The sequence below is a fragment of the Scyliorhinus torazame genome, chromosome 19 (genome assembly GCF_047496885.1).
Source record: "Scyliorhinus torazame isolate Kashiwa2021f chromosome 19, sScyTor2.1, whole genome shotgun sequence".
Classification (NCBI taxonomy): Eukaryota; Metazoa; Chordata; class Chondrichthyes; order Carcharhiniformes; family Scyliorhinidae; genus Scyliorhinus; species Scyliorhinus torazame.
The window spans coordinates 93,585,006-93,605,015 of record NC_092725.1 but is presented as its reverse complement, the minus strand read 5'-3'; the positions used below and the strand labels follow the sequence as shown (position 1 = coordinate 93,605,015).

Here is a 20,010-nt window from a genome sequence, read left to right as displayed (position 1 = left end):
GGTGGTAAAAGAGGGGGAGGAGTTGCATTGTTAGTCAAGGACAGTATTACGGTGGCAGAAAGGACGTTTGATGAGGACTCGTCTACTGAGGTAGTATGGGCTGAGGTTAGAAACAGGAAAGGAGGTCACCCTGTTAGGGGTTTTCTATAGGCCTCCGAAAAGTTCCAGAGATGTAGAGGAAAGGATTGCAAAGATAATTCTGGATAGGAGTGAAAGCAACAGGGTAGTTGTCATGGGGGACTTTAACTTTCCAAATATTGACTGGAAACGCTATAGTTCGAGTACTTTAGATGGGTCTGTTTTTGTCCAATGTGTGCAGGAGGGTTTCCTGACACAGTATGTAGATAGGCCAACGAGAGGTGAGGCCATATTGGATTTGGTACTGGCTAATGAACCAGGACAGGTGCTAGATTTGGAGGTAGGTGAGCACTTTGGTGATAGTGACCACAATTTGATTATGTTTACATTAGTGATGGAAATGGATAGGTATATACCGCAGGGCAAGAGTTATATCTGGGGGAAAGGCAATTATGATGCGATGAGGCAAGACTTAGGATGCATCGGATGGAGAGGAAAACTGCAGGGGATGGGCACAATGGATATGTTGAGGTTGTTCAAGGAACAGCTACTGCGTGTCCTTGATAAGTATGTATCTGTACGGCAGGGAGGAAGTGGTCTAGCAAGGGAACCGTGGTTTACTAAAGCAGTTGAAACACTTGTCAAGAGGAAGAAGGAGGCTTATGTAAAGATGAGACATGAAGGTTCAGTTAGGGCGCTCGAGAGTTACAAGTTAGCTAGGAAGGACCTAAAGAGAGAGCTAAAAGGAGCCAGGAGGGGACATGAGAAGTCTTTGGCAGGTAGGATTAAGGATAACCCTAAGGCTTTCTATAGATATGTCAGGAATAAAAGAATGACTAGGGTAAGATTAGGGCCAGTCAAGGACAGTAGTGGGAAGTTGTGCGTGGTGTCCGAGGAGAAAGGAGAGGTGCTAAATGAATATTTTTCGTCAGTATTCACACAGGAAAAAGACAATGTTGTCAAGGAGAATACGGAGATTCAGGCTACTAGACTAGTAGGGCTTGAGGTTCATAAGGAGGAGGTGTTAGCAATTCTGGAAAGTGTGAAAACGCTTGAAATAGATAAGTCCTCTGGGCCGGATGGGATTTATCCTAGGATTCTCTGGGAAGCTAGGGAGGAGATTGCTGAGCCTTTGGCTTTGATATTTAAGTAATCTTTGTCTACAGGAATAGTGCCAGAAGACTGGAGGATAGCAAATGTTGTCCCCTTGTTCAAAAAGGGGAGTAGAGACAACCCCGGTAACTATAGATCAGTGAGCCTTACTTCTGTTGTGGGCAAAATCTTGGAAAGGTTTATAAGAGATAGGGTGTATAATCATCTGGAAAGGAATAATTTGATTAGATAGTCAACCCGGTTTTGAGAAGGGTAGGTCGTGCTTCACAAACCTTATTGAGTTCTTTGAGAAGGTGACCAAACAGGTAGATGAGGGTAAAGCAGTTGATGTGGTGTATATGGATTTCAGTAAAGCTTTTGATAAGGTTCCCCATGATAGGCTACTGCAGAAAATACGGAGGCATGGGATTCAGGGCGATTTAGCAGTTTGGATCAGAAATTGGCTAGCTGGAAGAAGACAAAGGGTGGTGGTTGATGGGAAATGTTCAGACTGGAGTCCAGTTACTAGTGGTGTACTACAAGGATCTGTTTTGGGGCCACTGCTGTTTGTCATTTTTATAAATGACCTGGAGGAGGGCGTAGAAGGATGGGTGAGTAAATCTGCAGATGACACTAAAGTCGGTGGAATTGTGGACAGTGCTGAAGGATGTTACAAGTTACAGAGGGACATAGATAAGCTGCAGCGCTGGGCTGAGAGGTGGCAAATGGAGTTTAATGCAGAAAAGTGGGAGGTGATTCATCTTGGAAGGAATAACAGGAAGACAGTACTGGGCTAATGGTAAGATTCTTGGCAGTGTGGATGAGCAGAGAGATCTCGGTGTCCATGTACATAGATCCCTGAAAGTTGCCACCCAGGTTGAGAGGGTTGTTAAGAAGGCGTACGGTGTGTTAGCTTTTATTGGTAGAGGGATTGAGTTTAGGAGCCATGAGGTCATGTTGCAGCTGTACAAAACTCTGGTGCGGCCGCATTTGGAGTATTGCGTGCAATTCTGGTCGCCGCATTATAGGAAGGATGTGGAAGCATTGGAAAGGGAGATTGACCAGAATGTTGCTTGGTATGGAGGGAAGATCTTATGAGGAAAGGCTGAGGGACTTGAGGCTGTTTTCGTTAGAGAGGTTAAGAGGTGACTTAATTGAGGCATACAAGATGATCAGAGGATTGGATAGGGTGGACAGTGAGAGCCTTTTTCCTCGGGTGGTGATGTCTAGCACGAGGGGACATAGCTTTAAATTGAGGGGAGACAGATATAGGACAGATGTCAGAGGTAGGTTCTTTACTCAGAGAGTAGTAAGGGCGTGGAATGCTCTGCCTGCAACAGTAGTGGACTCGCCAACACTAAGGGCATTCAAATGGTCATTGGATAGATTTATGGACGATAAGGGAATAGTGTAGATGGGCTTTAGAGTGGTTTCACAGGTCGGCGCAACATCGAGGGCCGAAGGGCCTCTACTGCGCTGTAATGTTCTATGCTCCAAGTATTTCATAGCACAGCATTTGGACAACAGGGGTGTAATCAGACAAAGTCAGCATGGATTTACAAAAGGGAAATCATGCTTAACAAATCTACTGGAATTCTTTGAAGATATAACTAGTAGAGTTGGCCAGGGATAAACAGTGGATGTGGTTTATTTACACTTTCAGAAGGCTTTCGACAAGGTCTCACATAGCAGATTATTATGTAAAGTTAAAATGCACAGGATTATGGGTAGTGTCTTAAGGTGGATAGAAAGTTGGTTATCAGACATAAAATTTTAATAAATGGATCTTTTTCCGATTGGTAGGCAGTGGGGTACCGTAGGGATCTGTGCTAGGACTCCAACTGTTCAAATTGTATATTAATAATTTGGAACAGGGAACTATTATCTCCAAATTTGCAGATGATACAAGTTGAGTGGAAGGGTGAGCTATGAGAAGGATGCAGAGATGCTTCAGCAGGATTTGGACAAGTTGGGTTAGTGGGCATATGCATAGTAGATGCAGTATAATGTGGATAAATGCAAGGTTATCCACTTTGGTAGCAAAATAGAAAGGCAGATTATTATTTGAACACTGTAAATTGAGAGAGGTGGATACTCAGCGTGACCTTGGCATCCTCGGGCATCAGTCGCTGAAAGTAAGTGCGCAGGTACAGAAGGCAGTAAAGACGACAAATGGTATGTTGGTCTTCATAGTGAGAGGATTTGAGTATAAGAATAAGGAAGTTTTACTGCAATTGCATAGGGTATCGGCGAGGCCACATCTGGAGTTTTGGTGTCCTTATCTGTGGAAAGATGTTCTTGCTTGAATTGGATTGGTTTATTCTCACGTGTACCGAGGTACAGTGAAAATTGTTCTGCGCGCAGCTCAAACAGATAATTCCGTACATGAAAAGAAAATACATAATAGGGCAAACATAAAATACAATGTAAATACATAAGACACAGGCATCGGGTGAAGATGTGTGAGGAGATCAGATCAGTCCATCAGTCCACAAGAGGGTCCTTTAGGGGTCTGGTAACAGTGGGGAAGAAGCTGTTTTGAATGTGGTAGTGCGTGTTCTAACTTTTGTATCTCCTGCCTGATGGAAGAAGTTGATTATAGAGATAGGGCGGCGAATGGGCTTGGGTGGAGTGCTATTTCAGAGGGTAAGTGCAGACTAGATGAGCCGAATGGCCTTCTTCTGAGCTGTATGATTAGACAGGGTAGATTCAGAAAAAAATATTCCTGATGGTGGGGAGTCATAGTTTTTGAGGATAAGCAGTAAATCTTTTACAAATGAGGGGAGGAGAATCTATTTCACCCAGCGAGCGGTGAATCTGTGGAATTCACCACCACAAAATGCAGTTGAGGCCAAAACGTTGTGTAATTTCAAGAGGAGTTAGATATAGCTCTTGGGGCTGAAGGAATGAAGGATATTGGGGAGGGTAGAGGCTGGATTAGGGTATTAAACTTTTTTTAAAAAAATGTACTTTATTACAAACATGTATCAAAACAGGTTACAGCAAATAAACACCTCGGGAAACTTACTTCCCAGCAATCAACTATACAGTCTGTGCAGACTTTTTCCCTCTTTCACCCTACTGCACCCCCCCCCCCCCAACCCCCCCACCACCACACACAACCCACTCTGCGACGAACAGCTCCTCAAACACGGTCACAAACATCCACCACCTTTTCTCAACCCCCTCTGCAGAGCCCTTTAACTCATACTTTATCTTCTCCAACCACAGGAAGTCGTACAGATCACCCAACCAAGCCGCTACCCCCGGTGGTGGTGCTAACAGTCACTCCAGTAAAATTCGCCGCCATGCAATCAGAGAGGCGAAGGCCACGACATCGGCCTTCCTTCTCTCCGTGAGCTCCGGCCACTCTGAGAACACCAATATCGCCACCAAAAGGTCCGGGTCCACCTCCTCCTCCGCTATTCTGGCTCAGAGCGCGAACACCCCCGCCCAGAATCTTCCCAATTTTTCGCAACCCCAAAACACGTGCGCGTGATTCGCTGGCCCCACCCAAACAACTGCTACCCCCTGAAAGAACCCACTCATTCGCGCACGAGTCATATGCACTCTGTGCACCACCTTAAACTGTATCAGTCTCATCCTTGCACAAAAGTAGGTCCAGTTTGCCCTACGCAGTGCCTCACTCCATTCTCCTCAAATGATCTACCCTCCCAACGCCGTTTCCCATTTCTCCTTGATCTTCACCACCCGCTTGTCTCCCTGCTCCCCCAGCCACTTGTATATATCCCCAATTCTTCCCTCCCCTTCCACATCCAGAAGCAGCAGTTGCTCCAGCAGGGTGTATCCCGGCAACCTAGGGAACCCCCTCCAGACCTTATGCGCAAAGTTACCTGAACTCACTCCCCCTCGGTAACTCTACCCTCTCCCTTAGCTCCTCCAGACAGGCGAACCCTTTCTCCAAACACAGATCCCTCACCTTGACCGCCCCTTTTCCCTCCATCGTCTGTATACACGATCCATCCCCCCGACTCAAACCCAGGATTCTTGCACAGCGGCATTAAAACCGACAGCTCTACCAACCTAAAATACTTCCTCAACAGATTCCATATCTTCACCGTGGACTGCACTATCAGGTTACCTTGATAACCTACTCGGAGCCATTGGCAACGTTGCGGTCACCATAGCCCTCAAACTAGACCCCTTACAAGATTTCTCCTCCACCCTAACACACTCTGCCGCTTTTCCTTCCCACCACTGCCGCACCTTGTCCACATTCACTGCCCAATAATAATGAAGCAAGTTCGGCATCGCCAACACCCCCTGCTGCCTCTGTAGCAGGGTCCTCCTTACTCTCGGCACCTCCCCATCCATACAAAGTCCGAAATGATCATGTCCACTTTCCGAAAAAAGGCCTTTGGTATAAAGATCGGGAGAGCCTCAAAAATTAACAAGAACCTCGGCAGAATATTAATTTTCACCACTTGGACCCTCCCCGCCAATGTTAAGTGCAGTGTATCCCACCTCTTAAGATACTCCTGGCCTTCTCCACCAACTTCGTTAAGTTCCACTTATGGAGGCCCATCAATTCCCTCGCTACCTGAATCCCCAAATACCTAAACTTATACCTCGCTGCCGTAAATGGCACCCCCCCCTCCCCCCAAATTAGCCTGCTTCCCAGCTCATTCACCAGGAAAACCTTTCTTTTCCCTACATTCAGTTTGTACCCAAAGAACCCTCCAAATCTCCCCAGCAGGTCCATAATCCTTCCCATATTCTCCAATGGATCCGAAACATACAGCAAGAGGCCATCGGCATACGGCGACACCCAATGTTCCCAGTCCCCTCATAATCTCTCGCCACTCTGCCAACCCCCTAAGAGCCATCACCAACGGCTCTATGGCCAGCACAACAGCGACGTGCGAGTCAATGCTTCGTGAGCTGGTATCATTTGTCCGCACACTCGCCCTTGGTGCCACATACAGCAACCGCACCCATGCCACAAATCTCGGCCCCAACCCAAACCTTCCCAAAAGCTCGAACAGGTACCGCCACTCCACCCGATCAATTGCCTTCTCACCACCTCCGGTACCAGAGTCCCCGAGGGATTCATCATCACATTCAACAGCCGTCTTATATTGCTCGTGAGCTGCCTGCCCTTCACAAAGCCTGTTTGATCTTCTGCAAGCACCCCCGGGACACAATCCTCCATCCTCCCCGCCATTCGTGTTCAATAGTGATATGGGCGTATACGACCCACATTCCACCTGGTCCTGCCCCTTTTTCGGGATTAGCGTGATTACTGCCTGCGTGATGGTCTCCGGCAACTCCCCCTTCTCCAGTGCTTAAACGCCCCAACAGTTATGGTACTAGGTCCGTCGCAAATTCCTTATAAAATTCCGTCGGGAACCCATCCAGCCCAGGGCCTTCACCGACTTCATACCGCTGATACTATCCAGCACCTCCCTCAGTCCCAGTCTTCAACACCTGCTTCTTTGCTTCCTCCATCTGGGGAAATTCCAGCTCGTCCAGAAACTGCCCCATGTCCCTCTTCGCTCCTCCCGGGTCTGCCTCATAAAGCACCTGGTAGTACTCCCTAAATGCCTCGTTTAACTTCCCTGACTCCGACACCACATCCGCAGCCCGTATTTCAATATTTGGATTAGGGTATTAAACTTAATGAATTGCAGAGCAGGCTCAAAAGGCCGAATGGCCTTCCCCTGCTTCTATTTGCTATGTGTGTTTTTGTATAATCCCCAGTGCGGAAGGAAGCCATTCGGCCCATCAAGTCTGCACCGACACTCCGAAAGAGCACTCTACCTAGGTCCACTCCCCCACCCTATCCCTGTAACCCCACCTAAGCATTTGGGAGACTTGGGACAATGTATCAGGGCCAATCCACGTAACCCTCACACCTTTGGATTGTGGGAGGAAACCCAGGCAAGATACAGAGAGAATGTGCAAACTCCACACAGATAGTCACTCAAGGCTGGAATTGAACCTGTGTCCCTGCCGCTGAGGCAGCAGTACTAACGACTGCGCCACAGTACTCCCAGAAAAATAAATCGGTTCAATTTTGCTATTTTTTTCCGACATTCGCTAAATTTTCTTATTACCCAGTATTGACATAAAGATAGTTTAAGATAAACATTCTAAGACATTTTCAGGTAATATTCATTCTCCATTACCAATTTCATACAAGCTGGATTAGACCAAATCAGATGGTTAACTGCCAAACTACGCTCATGAACAGTTAAGCACAGAAAATGCCTATAAGGGCATGAAGATGCATCATCTGGGAGGAAGGCGTAAACAAGGGCTTCCACACAAGTAATAAAACTGATGCTTTTATGGGCGTATATGAAAATATTGTACAAAATATATATTCTAATAAAATAGGGAAGTACTTTGAATAACAAGTACACTTCTAGATTTACCATGACCTTCAAATAAGGGTTTAAAGTTTCACTTACCATTCCCGTAGCTCATGCACATGAAGAAATCTATTGCGGTACTCTCTTGGCAATTCAAACTGGGATGGCACTGGGAACAATGACTCATAGAAATCCCGAAGCACTGCCTTCACTGTGGCGCCATCCTTGTGATTATGGTCAATATTGTCATTTAAACAAACAAATTTCCTGTTGGAACATGGCAAAACATATTTAGGGCAATGGTCAAAGGTCAGTGATTAAATACTTGAAAGTACAGAAAACTACATCACAAATTATTCGAGTTGTTCAAAAATATTTGTTGCACATTTCAGCAGCTTCTAAAAGATGGATTTTATTTGTGTTCACAGCCAAATGTTGTGTAAACATTGATTGCATCGAATATGCAAGAATTCAGTGGCTTTTTCCCATCCACTGTTCAAATACTTTGTTCTCTGTGAAGTTAACCATTAATCGAAAAAGAGTAATTTTCTCAAATAATTTTTCAAAGTAATTCATATTTTGTTCTCAAATATTTTTCCACTGTGACTGCATTTTGAATCTTGAACGTTGCTGTGACCCCAGAGTGAAAGCAGGGTGGAGGGGATTTGTGGGGGCACAGGGTAAAGATTTAGTCTGCTGTGAAATGCTTAAACCAGTCTCTTCACTGGCCTTTTTGCAGTAGGAATCTGGTCTCAAAGATCTGTCATCATGCCACACTCAAACAATAGGAAACCTCCAAAGAGGGCCTCCCTGCTATTGGCGTTACGTTTGCACTTTGAGGCAGCCATTGCTGTCTCAGAACTCACGACCCCAAAATCTCATCACGTGACCCCAATAAGACCCACAGGTTGAGAAGCCCTGATGTAGAGTGTTACAGTGGCTCTCTAAAAGCTATCTACTTGATCCCATTTATTTACCGTTACCCCACACTTTTTCATAATAGAATTTATTATCACGTACATGGAGACCATGGAGCTGGTTCATAACAGGTACATACAAAATCATTGGGTAACATGCTTCAATGTAAATAACATACAAAGACCAGCATCAGATACATGACCCATTCAATGAAATGCTCTTTACAGTAATTACTTTTACATACATACCTGGGGTTTCTTCGGATGTCATCCAATTGGCCAACAACATGAGAAACATTAGTACGAATCATTTTAAAAGCAATCTCCTCTTCTCCCATAATTTCAAACCTAAGTATTAAAAAGGCCAAAGTGAGTACTAAACTTTTAATCAAAATGTTTAACAAAGGCAATCCCTTACATGCTCTCATTCTAGGATGTGAACATCAGTACAAGAGTGTGATCTGATAGCAAAGCATATTATAGATTAAAATCTACATTCTAAAATAGTACAAGAAAGGTCTATCTGACACAAAATTCTTATTTATATTTTGCCACTGGGTAGAAATACTGAACATAGGTTAGCAAATACAGGAGTTAACAAAAGTCAATGAGCGAGGAATGCTAGATCTCTTGTTTGAATTAAACCCAGGCTAATTGGTTGCAGTCCCCTCTCTAAAGCTATAACAATTCTGCATTAAACTAGCATGGCCTGTTTCAAGCCAACTTCCAGTGGGTGCAGACATTAATACACAAAATTATCTCAGTATAACCCAACAATCTTGCAGTGAAGTTAAGAGCATGGTTGATATAACAAATGGGCGAAAAGTTCACACTAGCGTACTGGAGGTAACAAGACATACTTCTCAACAAAGAGGGTTTCACTCTGAATCGAACAGTGATAATCCTAACTTGCATACATCTGATGCAGACAGCGTTGCTCAAAATGGAAAAATAAAGTTTTAATTCCTTGTAGAAACATCCTCCACATCAAGACAATGATAAAGAAATTATGCTGTTACAAAGCGTGCAGGACATCATTGGAACTGGAGCTGAGTCCACAAAAGATCAGCCATGATCTCATTGAATGGCGGAGCAGGCTCGAGGAGCCAGGTGGCCTACTCCTGTTCCTAGTTCTTATGTTCTTATGAAATATGGAGTTTGGGTCCCATTATTTACAAATGGCATTGAGGGGAAAAACAGTACTCAATTATTGACATACTTGTATTTATTTCTATCCTTGTAAGCCTTGCGAATACAGTCAGTAATTGGTTTGCAATTCATCACAAGTCCTTTGGTCACTGGCGGCTATGGCAAACAAGATTTAAAAAGCAAGTCAAGTGCTACTTAAATAGAGGACCTGCAAATTGAATTTTCCATATTAAAAACAAAACAAACATGAAGGCATTTACCTCTTATTCACAGGTTAAATTAAAATGCTCTGGAAATCTCTCCCTAAACCTCTTCATCTCTCCTCAAGGTCCTCCTTACTATCCACATCCTCTCCTTTGCCATGGCATCCATTTTTGTTTAATTATGCTTTTAATAATTTGTATATTAAAGCTGTTTTTGTTATAAAAATTATACTACACATCCAAATTATTTTACTAATCTACAAAATCAGAAGAAGTTTCCATTTCTCAAATTTATTTCCTTTTAATATCTCGTCCAAATATTTTGAAAATCGATTACACAAAACATTGCGAGTGAAGAATCTTCATTTGGTTTTTCTGTGAAGATTATTCAACAACGACCCACCCAACACAAAAATAAATTATCCAGCTTTCACACGTTAAGACATTACCAAGACTTCCATGGTAAATATCACAAGAGTTTGCATCAGAGAAATGTAACCCAATGACCAAGTCACAACTGAATTGTTCAGATAGTTGGCAAGCTCTTACCAAGTTTGGGTCATAATATGCCTCCTGGGTGGCAGGGACTTTATCAATTTGAGTGGCATTTGTGGGAAGCATCTTTGAGCAATTGATCAGCATCTGCTCCAGTCCAGTTAAGTCCTGCATATATATATATATATATATAATTATATATATGTGAAAAAACAGCTATTATACCATGACCACAAGAGACCAAATATCCTCAATCCTGTTCAATTGACCATGAAGACTACAAGAAAATAATTTAGCAAAATAACTATAATAGAAAAGCATTAACACAGCTACCATAAAAACTTTGATCTAAATCAAATATATATGCCCACTTTTATTTTAGAAATGGGTAAATATCTCATGAGATATTTCAATTTTTAATGTCACCAGTTAGCTATTATCATTTCTTGTTATATTTAGGAAATCCTCAATGGAATTTCCCCATTCTGATGTGATGTCCGTCATCACTTCAGGGGCAGCACGGTAGCACAAGGTGATTAGCACTGTGGCTTCACAGCGCCAGGGTCTCAGGTTCCATTCCCTGCTGGGTCAATGTCTGTGCTGAGACTGCACGTTCTCCACGTGTCTGCGTGGGTTTCCTCTGGGTGCTCCGGTTTCCTCCCACATTCCAAAGACGTGCAGGTTAGCTGGATTAACCATGATAAATTGCCCTTAGTGACCAAAAAAGGTTAGGAGTTATTGGGTTACGGGGATAGGGTGGAAGTGAGGGCTTAAGTGGGTCGGTGCATGTTCAATGGGCCGAATGGCCTCCTTCTGCATTGTATGTTCTATGTTCAGCAACCTTTAAAAACAAATTTCATGGGCAGCACGGTAGCACAAGTGGATAGCACTGTTGCTTCACAGCGCCAGGGTCCCAGGTTCGATTCCCCGCTGGGTCACTGTCTGTGCGGAGTCTGCACGTTGTCCCCGTGTCTGCGTGGGTTTCCGCCGGGTGCTCCGGTTTCCTCCCACAGTCCAAAGACGTGCAGGTTAGGTGGATTGGCCAGGATTAATTGCCCTTAGTGACCAAAAAGGTTAGGAGGGGTTATTAGGTTCCAGGGATAGGGTGGAAGTGAGGGCTTAAATGGGTCGTGCAGACTAGATGGGCCGAATGGCCTCCTTCTGCACTGTATGTTCTAAGTCATATCAGCAGTTTCTTCAACTTTAGGCAAGTTTATAAAAATAAAATTTACACTTCTCTGGCTGATCATCACAACTTCGGGTTCTCTCATTCATGTGATCTAAATTTATCAGTTTTACACCAGTTGCGCCCTTTAATCTTTAGCAAGTTTGAAGTTTAGGCCTTCAAGCAGGCCAGTTCCTCGTTCTAGCTCATGTCACTGACAACAACAGAGACTAAAGCATCTCATGGAAAAAGTACAGTTAAACCTTACTTAAAATGCTCTTAATTTATTTTTACGCCATTATAATACTTCTTGAATAACAGTTGTAATATTGAACTTTTCAAAATACTTTAATGAATATTTAATTTCCATTTTTGAGTTTCATTTGAGCAGCAACATGGTCAATTAACCTATATCATTCCAGTTCAGATGTCCCTCATATTTCACTCCTCTGCAAACTGTATTCAACATTTAAGCCTCTATATTTATAGATAGTCCAATATGCACATGTTCCTACCTTAGCCATCACAGTTTCTAAATTCAGAAGTGCAACAGGAAACCAGAGCTCATTCATCTAAACCAAATCCAAGACTAAAATGATTGCCTAGGTGTGCTCAAAACAGAATTGAGAAACCTATGCTTTAGATATGTGTTTTTATTGGAGTATAAAGCATGCAGACGTTGCTATCTATTTTTTATCACATGGATCAGGAATGAGTAGATACAAATTCTTTACCTGCAAGCTCAGTGGGAGCTCATGAATCCTTGTTGCCAGCGTCCTGATTTCTCGATCAGAGAGGATTCCTGATCGATCTGTGTCGACTTCATCAAAAACATCAGACAGGTTTAATGGCTGGAGTGCACTCATTACATAGTAAAAATAAGAAAAAGCAAACTGCATATCTTCAGAATGACGAACTTTATGGTTAGAAGTCTTGTCAAATGCCTCTGGAAACCTGTTCAGAAATAAAACCATTTTGATAATTAAATGCAATAAATATTGGAAATAAAAACAGTAGATGCTGGAAATACTCAAGAGGTCTGGCAGCATCTATGAAGAGACAAACATAACTAATGTTTCAGGTTGTCATCTTCCATCAGAACTTCTAAATAGTCCAAGTATTAGAAAACACGAGTAGAACAAAAATATCAATTACATCCAATATTTCTTTCTGTTCATTTGTCAGTTTTCTTGCACTCCATCACTGCCCTAAAGCTAAACTGGCTTATTATTTTAAGTTTTTGCAGTCCTTATTACCATCCATTAACTTCCAAATGATATTCTTCTTGCAAAATAGAAAACGAGCATCAACAGACTTTTACATAAAGCCCAAGGAGGTGGAGTGTGGTCATATTGCTGCGTCTAATTCCACTCTTGCCCGAGATCCTGCACACATATTGTCAAGCAATGGTTGCTGAATTTGGCCACCTGACATTATCCAGTGGACATCAGCAAATTTAACTTTTAATCTGTTGGACCTACTGCCCCTACATTATACCTCAAAAGTACTTTGTGAAAAATGGTACAGAAATGCAAGTTTCTTTTCTTATCCAGTTCATCCTTAGGAATCTTAAGCTAATTTCTGAATATTTCAAACTCAAGAATGAATGTATTTTCACAGAAACTGGAGCTCATGAAGCAATATGGCGATGGTAATGGAAAAAGGACAATTGGTTAATTTTTGCTGGTCTTCATAGAGATTTGATACTAAACATTGCATTGTTTGGCATACATTTAGTTTCCAATACATGACAAGAGTTTAGTAAATTTTCTTTTAAAACACATTTTTGTCACTTGCCATTTCCCAAATTAAAGTCAATGCATATTGTATGTAACCAAAGATTAAAACCTATTAAAAAGTACAGGTAAAACCTATACGTCCTTCATTAAAACACATTTTAAAAGGAAGAAATTATTGTCAGTATCTCACATAGTATGAAGATCGTCCATGATAATACGGTCAATCATGTGAGGCATGTGGGCAGGAACTTTCCGAGAAGCAAATCCAAACTTTGTATTGAGAAGTTTATTTACGTAGCGCAGTGAGTCTGCAAACGTGTCTTGGAGTTTTCTTCCCATTTGTTTGCTGTCAGTGTGGTACGCAAGTGCCTTCTCCAGTTTTGCATCCTCCTGAAGTAAAATGTGATGACATTTTTGCAAACGTCATTTTTAGATGGAACTGATATTTATCTCCTTTGCATAATATATATTATCTAAAGACTGAATTCTAAACTATAAAAAAAATTAGTAATGGCATAACCATAGGTCAGATATTCAGTCCAACATATAGAGCATCAGTCCTTCAATGTCCTTCAGGGAAGGAAATCTGCCGTCCTTACCCGGTCTGGCCTACATGTGACTCCAGACCCACACAGCGATGCAGTTGACACTTAACTGCCCCCTTTGAAATGGTGTAGCAAGCCACTCAGTTCAAGGCAATTAGGGATGGACAACAAATGCTGATCCAGCAGTGACACCCACATCCCAAAAATGAATTAAAAAACTTAAAGTAAATAACCAGCATTCTGATCAATTGGATCTTCGTATTTCATGTCACCCAGTAAATAGGGGCAGGGATAGGTAGAAAGGGGGGAGCTGGAGAAATAAGCATTCTACTTTTCTACTCAAGTACGGCAAATACTTCCAGAATAGACAGAGTAAAGCTTTTAAACTCTGCTCCAACAGTCAACCTCTCATCCTTGCAAAAGCCCTCCATAAAATACAGGAATGTAAATAGTATCTTTAACTTAGAAAAATATCCCAAGACTATTCACAGAGATACAATCAGAATTAAAAAGGTTGTCAAAGCTAAAGGAAATCTTAGGGCAAATGACAAAAAGTATAGTTAAAAGGTATTTAGAGGACAGGGAGGTTGAAGAGAGCATAATGATCAATGGTGAGGAGACGGGAAGTGTAGCTAAACAAATGGACAGGTCTGGAGAGTTAACGAGAAAGGGAGATTTGAAAGCATTAAGAAATATAAACATGAGGATGTGAATTAAAAATTGGGAGGCATTGGAATATCTCAACACTATAACATTCTAGCATTATAACAAAAGAAGTTCCACTCATTTGGCAATTTTCTACCTCATAGACAATTAGTGAATGTGCACTTTATAAATTACTTACTTCTACGAGATCCTGGAAATACCCTTGCTTTTCCCAAGGTAAAAAGCCAGCATTACTCGGAGCATAAAACTGCAGCTTTCTGTTGACATGTCCTGTACTGTTATTTTTAATTTCAATTTCTGCAGACTCAGCAATAACCTCCTTCAGGACTCCATTCCTTTGTCCTTGGTGCTTGACTTTTTTTTCTATTCCTCTTGCATTTTGATCTTGTTTTAACTTGCTGTTGTTATTTGGTATGAGAATATTAAGTATTTTCTGTGAAGTGATGGGTCTGATTTCAGATTTTTGGAAAATTGGCACATCTTTGGCAGGGCTTTTTAATAGGTTATTCATTTTAATTGCAAATAAGGAACTTAGAGACACTTGATTAGCAGCTTGTTCATTTCTTCCATTCTGCCGATTCTCAACTTCAACTTGTTCTTCTAAGTGATTTTTAGCATCTTCATCCTTGTAAACATATCCACCACCAACAAATTCCAATAAGCCTGCATTTTTAACCAAATTAATCTTTTCTGAGTGCTGAGATATAACACCTTTACTTCCATTTTGTTTTGAAGAACCCACAAGCTTTCTGAACGGTTCCAAAATCAACACCTTTGTCCGATTGTACCCCTTAAGTGTGATATCATCATCTTCTAATTTTGCATCCAACTCTCTCAATTCTTTCTGAATATCAAATGGCAAAAATGACATGTTAATAAACTGAAGACCAATTAGAAGACTGATATTCAATTTATCTAAAGTCCTTTCTTGAATTTTAGGAAATTGCAGTTCTTCAGCAATGTCTTTGAATGGAATCTCTATTTCTAATGGTGCTGCAGTGAGATTGATGGCATTTTCTTCCTTCTTTGAACTGACAGTTTGGTTTGATTTCTGATCTTCTCTGGTGTCAGCATCTACACTGAGGTGCATTTTAAACTCTTTGTCGCTTTTATCCAAGAAAGTCAGATTGAAATGGATTGTAGTTGCATTCATTTCTCTGTGCAAAATCAAGTGAATGGTTTTCCATTTGTTGGCAACAGAAGCGTGGCGAATTATAGTATTATCAGTGAACGATGCCTCTGTGATTTTGTTAGCAAAGCCCTCAAAACGGAAGTAAGGCAAAGCCTCACCATTGGGAAGCACATAATGAGTCTCATTCAGAAGAAGATTCACATCATACATCTGATTAAAATGTTCTGTGGATTAAATAGGTAAACAAACCAAGTTAATAAAGAAAAAAAATATATATAACAAAAGTAATGGTCAAGCACGAAATAAATGCTATTGAACTTTAAGGACCAATTCCATTTAAACTCTTCCTAATTATCAGCTTTGTTTCCCTCCCCTCCTTTATTTCAAGGCAATAGATTCTCAAATGAAAACAAATGTACATGATTGAGTCAAATATTAAATATCTGTAGAAAGCTTAGTAGTTGAAGGAAAAATAACTTTGTCAGAAACAAGTCAATATTTAATATCTAAGTACTAAGTAAGTACTAACAACTGTCTTGAAACATTAATGCTAAAAGATCCATAACCTGGATCAAGGACTCTCAAACAGCATTCCCTCAGAGCTGTCTGGCCACATAGCAATCTAGAACATAATGTGCAGTGCACTAAACAGGCCTTGCATAATTTTATGTTCTCTTTAAGATGCACACCCATGAAGCAATCATGAAGGGACCTGCACAGTGTAACAGGCTGTAAACAAGGAAAATGACCAAATTAACCAATGACATAAATTGCAGGTTAACAGAAATAAACAAAGATAACAAGTTAAAGCTAACAAAGATGGCAGACTACAAATCTGAATAGGACAACCGACAGGAATGTTTGTATATTCTTGGGAATTCAACATTTACATAGAAGATAGAAATCTAAGTGGGGGTCATAAATATCCATGGAGAGACAATTATTTAAATGGAGAAAAAAATAATGTATATGGAAAATCAAAGCACCATGGTAGTTCGGATTATTACAATAGCTTTGAAGGAACCAGCTATTTTTAATCGGAAAAAGGATAATTGATTTAGCCATTTTGATGTAAATACTAAAGCCCATGTCAAAATTCATTTTAAAATGAATTCCATCATAAGACTGCAAAGACAACCTCAGATTACAAAAGCGTACAACTTGCAATAATCAAAGCATGGATTTGAAACATTTGCATCCTAACTAGAAGCAAATGAAACAATTCAATGAAGGTCAAAAAGTGCACCATAAGTTAACATGAATCTACCATTGTTCAAAATGTGAATAAATATAGCAGTCAGCAGAAACCAGATCTGATAAAAAGTGTAAGTCACATTCCAACACACATCAAACACCCAAAGATGCAACATACTCACATCTATGTTGCACATTGATGATTGACAACTAACTATCCAATCAAATGCATTTGAGACTCATCCAAGACAATCAGCACATTACAGGGATAGGAACTGATGGAGTCAGATTGATAACATTTTCCTTAAAGATAGAGGTCCGGGCAGCCATTTTTCATTCCGGGATCTCACTATATCATTTATCTAACTACTCACTATCCTTATTTCGTATTTTCATATTTCTATTCTAACTCTTGAGCCCACGCAAGCGGTTTGCTTTGAGCAAGAAACCATTACTGTATTTTGAAAGTTCAATTTGTTTGTAAGCCACTAAGTTTGATTATATCTCTTAAAGTCTTCTGCTGGCAGGGGCTTTACTGAGAACATTTGATTTGTAACCACAAGAAGATTTCAAACTCTCAATTATAATCAATAGACACAATAAAGATTTCATTTTGCACCCGAGGCATGTAGCTTAAATTTCTACTGAGTTAAAGTGTATATGAGACTACACTTAACCCCACGGTAGATTTCAACAAGCTTCAACTTATTGTCAATGTTTTGTGGTTTGATTAACGAAAATCAAATTTTGCAATGTGCTAGGTCATGAGAGCAAAATTAATACATTAACGGCTTTGCATTCAATATTAGAACCTTGCTTCAGTCTGACTAAATATTTACTAAATGCAACACAAATTCAACAAAATAAAAGCAAAGAACTTCTGGAATCTGAAATAAAAAAATTGCTGGAAAAACTAAGCACGTCTGGCAGCATCTGTGGAGAGCAAAACAGAGTTAATGTTTTGAGACCTATGACTTTTCTTCAGAACACCAAATTAGAGCTCCGAAGAGACATATTGGACTCAAAATGTTGGGTGCAATTTTCTGAAAAAACGGCCCAAGTGTCATTTTCAGTGCGAAACTCGGAGCAAATACTGTGCAATTTTTAGGTACTTAGTAAACTTTATTTTTATCCACATGTAAAATGCCATGCCTGAGACCAGTCATTTGAGCACTTCAATCAAGGGAGGACGCTGTGTTTAAACAGCTCCACGCCACTCACTCATTCAAACCAGGAGGATGGCCGCTAGAAGACCAGCTCCCAAATTCTTGGAGGGTGCCCTGACTGGTGCTGCTGCTGAGAATAGGTGGACCACAATTTACCCCAATGTTTGCAGGAGGCCCTCTAGCAAGGTTGCCAATTTTGCCTGTGAGACGGTGGCAGCAGCTTCACCAAGAGGACAGGGGTTCAATGTAGAAAATGAATGCTCTGTCTCCGCTTAGCATATGACCCTTCCGTTACCCCCAAAATGTCACATTGAACCCACAGGCTGTCACCTCATAGGTCCCCAGCATCATCCCAAACCCCCCCCATCGGTACTAATCAGAATCCCTTCCTGCTTAAGCGCAGTGCCCACTTATGGCAATTGTCCTCTACCTCTGACCTGCCGAGAGACAGAGAGACCTTTCGAACAGAGGGTGCCATGGAGTTCGTAGGGAAGGACCAGGAGCGGGCCCACACAGAGAGCAAGGTTGGCCTGCGACAGAAAAGTGGCACCTTCATCCAGATCACCTGTCAAAAGTGAGATATTTGTTGTCCAAACCCTGGACCTGGCCCTGCATTAAAACCATGTGGCTGTCTTGCAGGAACATCAACCAATGCCATCAACAAGCACCCTTGACAACACCTCGGAGGAGATCTCAGATGAGGACATGGATGACAAAAGATAGGCAAGTTAGGTGGATTGACCATGCTAATTTTTTCTCTTAGTTTCTAAAGATGTGTAAGTTGGCTATGATGAATGAATGTAGTTTCAGGAATGTGGGTCTAGGTAGAACACACTTTTGGACAGTCAGTGCAGACTTGATGGGCCGAATGTCCTCCTTCTGCACTGTAGGAATTCTATGGATGACATGTCACAGCTATCACACACGCCATCCACCACTGTAGACACACCTCGGTGGGAAAACTTAGCAGACAATTCTGGGTCACTATCTGGTGAGCACCACACAAATTCTGAATCATCACATGGAGACAGGCATTTCCCAGGGATCAGATAGTAGGAAGTCTGCTTGATCCCAGGACTCAGCTGTGTCCCAACCAGATGTCTTGCCTCTGGACAGGTTCGTCCCTCAGCTGCAACGCAAAAGTAGAGCCAGGAATATCAGGAGGGGTTGGCAACGGCATTCCTGTGACTGCAAGACCGAATGGAGTTCCAAAGCCTTCGGTCGCAAGTGTTCCACACTGCAAATGTGGCACCCACTGTGAAAAGCCTAGGGCAAGATGTCAGAGCCATGAATGACAAATTCCAAAACATGGCTCAGTCCAAGGGCCATTGCTGAGGGGTTCGACAAAAAGATGCAGACATTGGGGGCCTCCAGGATTGGGAGTGCCAGATGCTGAGGCTTCCGAGCTCACTCCAGCTGCCCCTCTGTTCCATGGTGTAACCCAGGGGCCCATGCACAGCCAGAGGGAGGAATAAGTGCAGGAGCACATCCCAGGACCTTCCAGCTAGGTGGCCAGAGTGATATCTTCTCATCCTCCCTTCCTGATACCGTCACTTCTCAGAGACAGTGGGCAGACAACATCAGTCTCACTCAGCCAGGGCCCTTCAGGTCCAGACCATCCAGTGTATTGCTGCAAATGGCATCTCAGGCAACAGGGCCTGGAAGGCAGCAGGCTCCACTTCTGATGTGCATCCTGGGAATATACCTAGATGTAGTGGGAGGGCACCTAAGATGAAGGGGTTTATGGCAGTCAGCCCGGGTGAAGTTATGCACAGTTATGGGTCAAAATAAATTGTCACTAAGCTGCACGTCACCATATTAAAACTGTTTGTTATTCACAACCTTAAGCCCTCACTCTCTTTGAGCCTCCTCCCACTTGGATAGGTCTTCACCCCACCTGGACACAGCGTTACATTGAGGGAATGTGGGAAACGTTAACAGTTCGATCCACTCACTCGGTGAGTAATGGGCATCCTGGAGGGACACTGCCATTAAGCAATGAACCCTGGATCCTAACTCCTTATCCCCCTCCAGAGCAACGGGCCAAATGGATAGGGTCCCGACCCTAACTTGTACATCAGCCAGAGAGTTAACATGCTGGCTGCATACATACAGGAGTCAGACATTTGCAAAA

General features: G+C 42.0%; 1 protein-coding gene across 4 annotated transcripts in view; it reads right to left on the bottom strand.

Moving 5' to 3' along the window:
- Positions 1-20,010, bottom strand: part of gnptab (N-acetylglucosamine-1-phosphate transferase subunits alpha and beta) — a 158,591-nt gene that overhangs the window by 45,861 nt on the left and 92,720 nt on the right. For 3 of the 4 annotated variants that reach the window (XM_072484782.1, XM_072484783.1, XM_072484784.1), the window contains 7 exons: positions 14,563-15,740; positions 13,364-13,563; positions 12,169-12,388; positions 10,324-10,437; positions 9,642-9,727; positions 8,672-8,770; positions 7,605-7,772 (listed from right to left, as the gene is read on the bottom strand). In XM_072484782.1, the coding sequence (XP_072340883.1) occupies positions 7,605-7,772; positions 8,672-8,770; positions 9,642-9,727; positions 10,324-10,437; positions 12,169-12,388; positions 13,364-13,563; positions 14,563-15,740 (2,065 nt within the window). Of the gene's footprint in view, positions 1-7,604; positions 7,773-8,671; positions 8,771-9,641; positions 9,728-10,323; positions 10,438-12,168; positions 12,389-13,363; positions 13,564-14,562; positions 15,741-20,010 lie in introns of those variants that run through there. The other variant, XM_072484785.1, reaches the window with a different exon arrangement.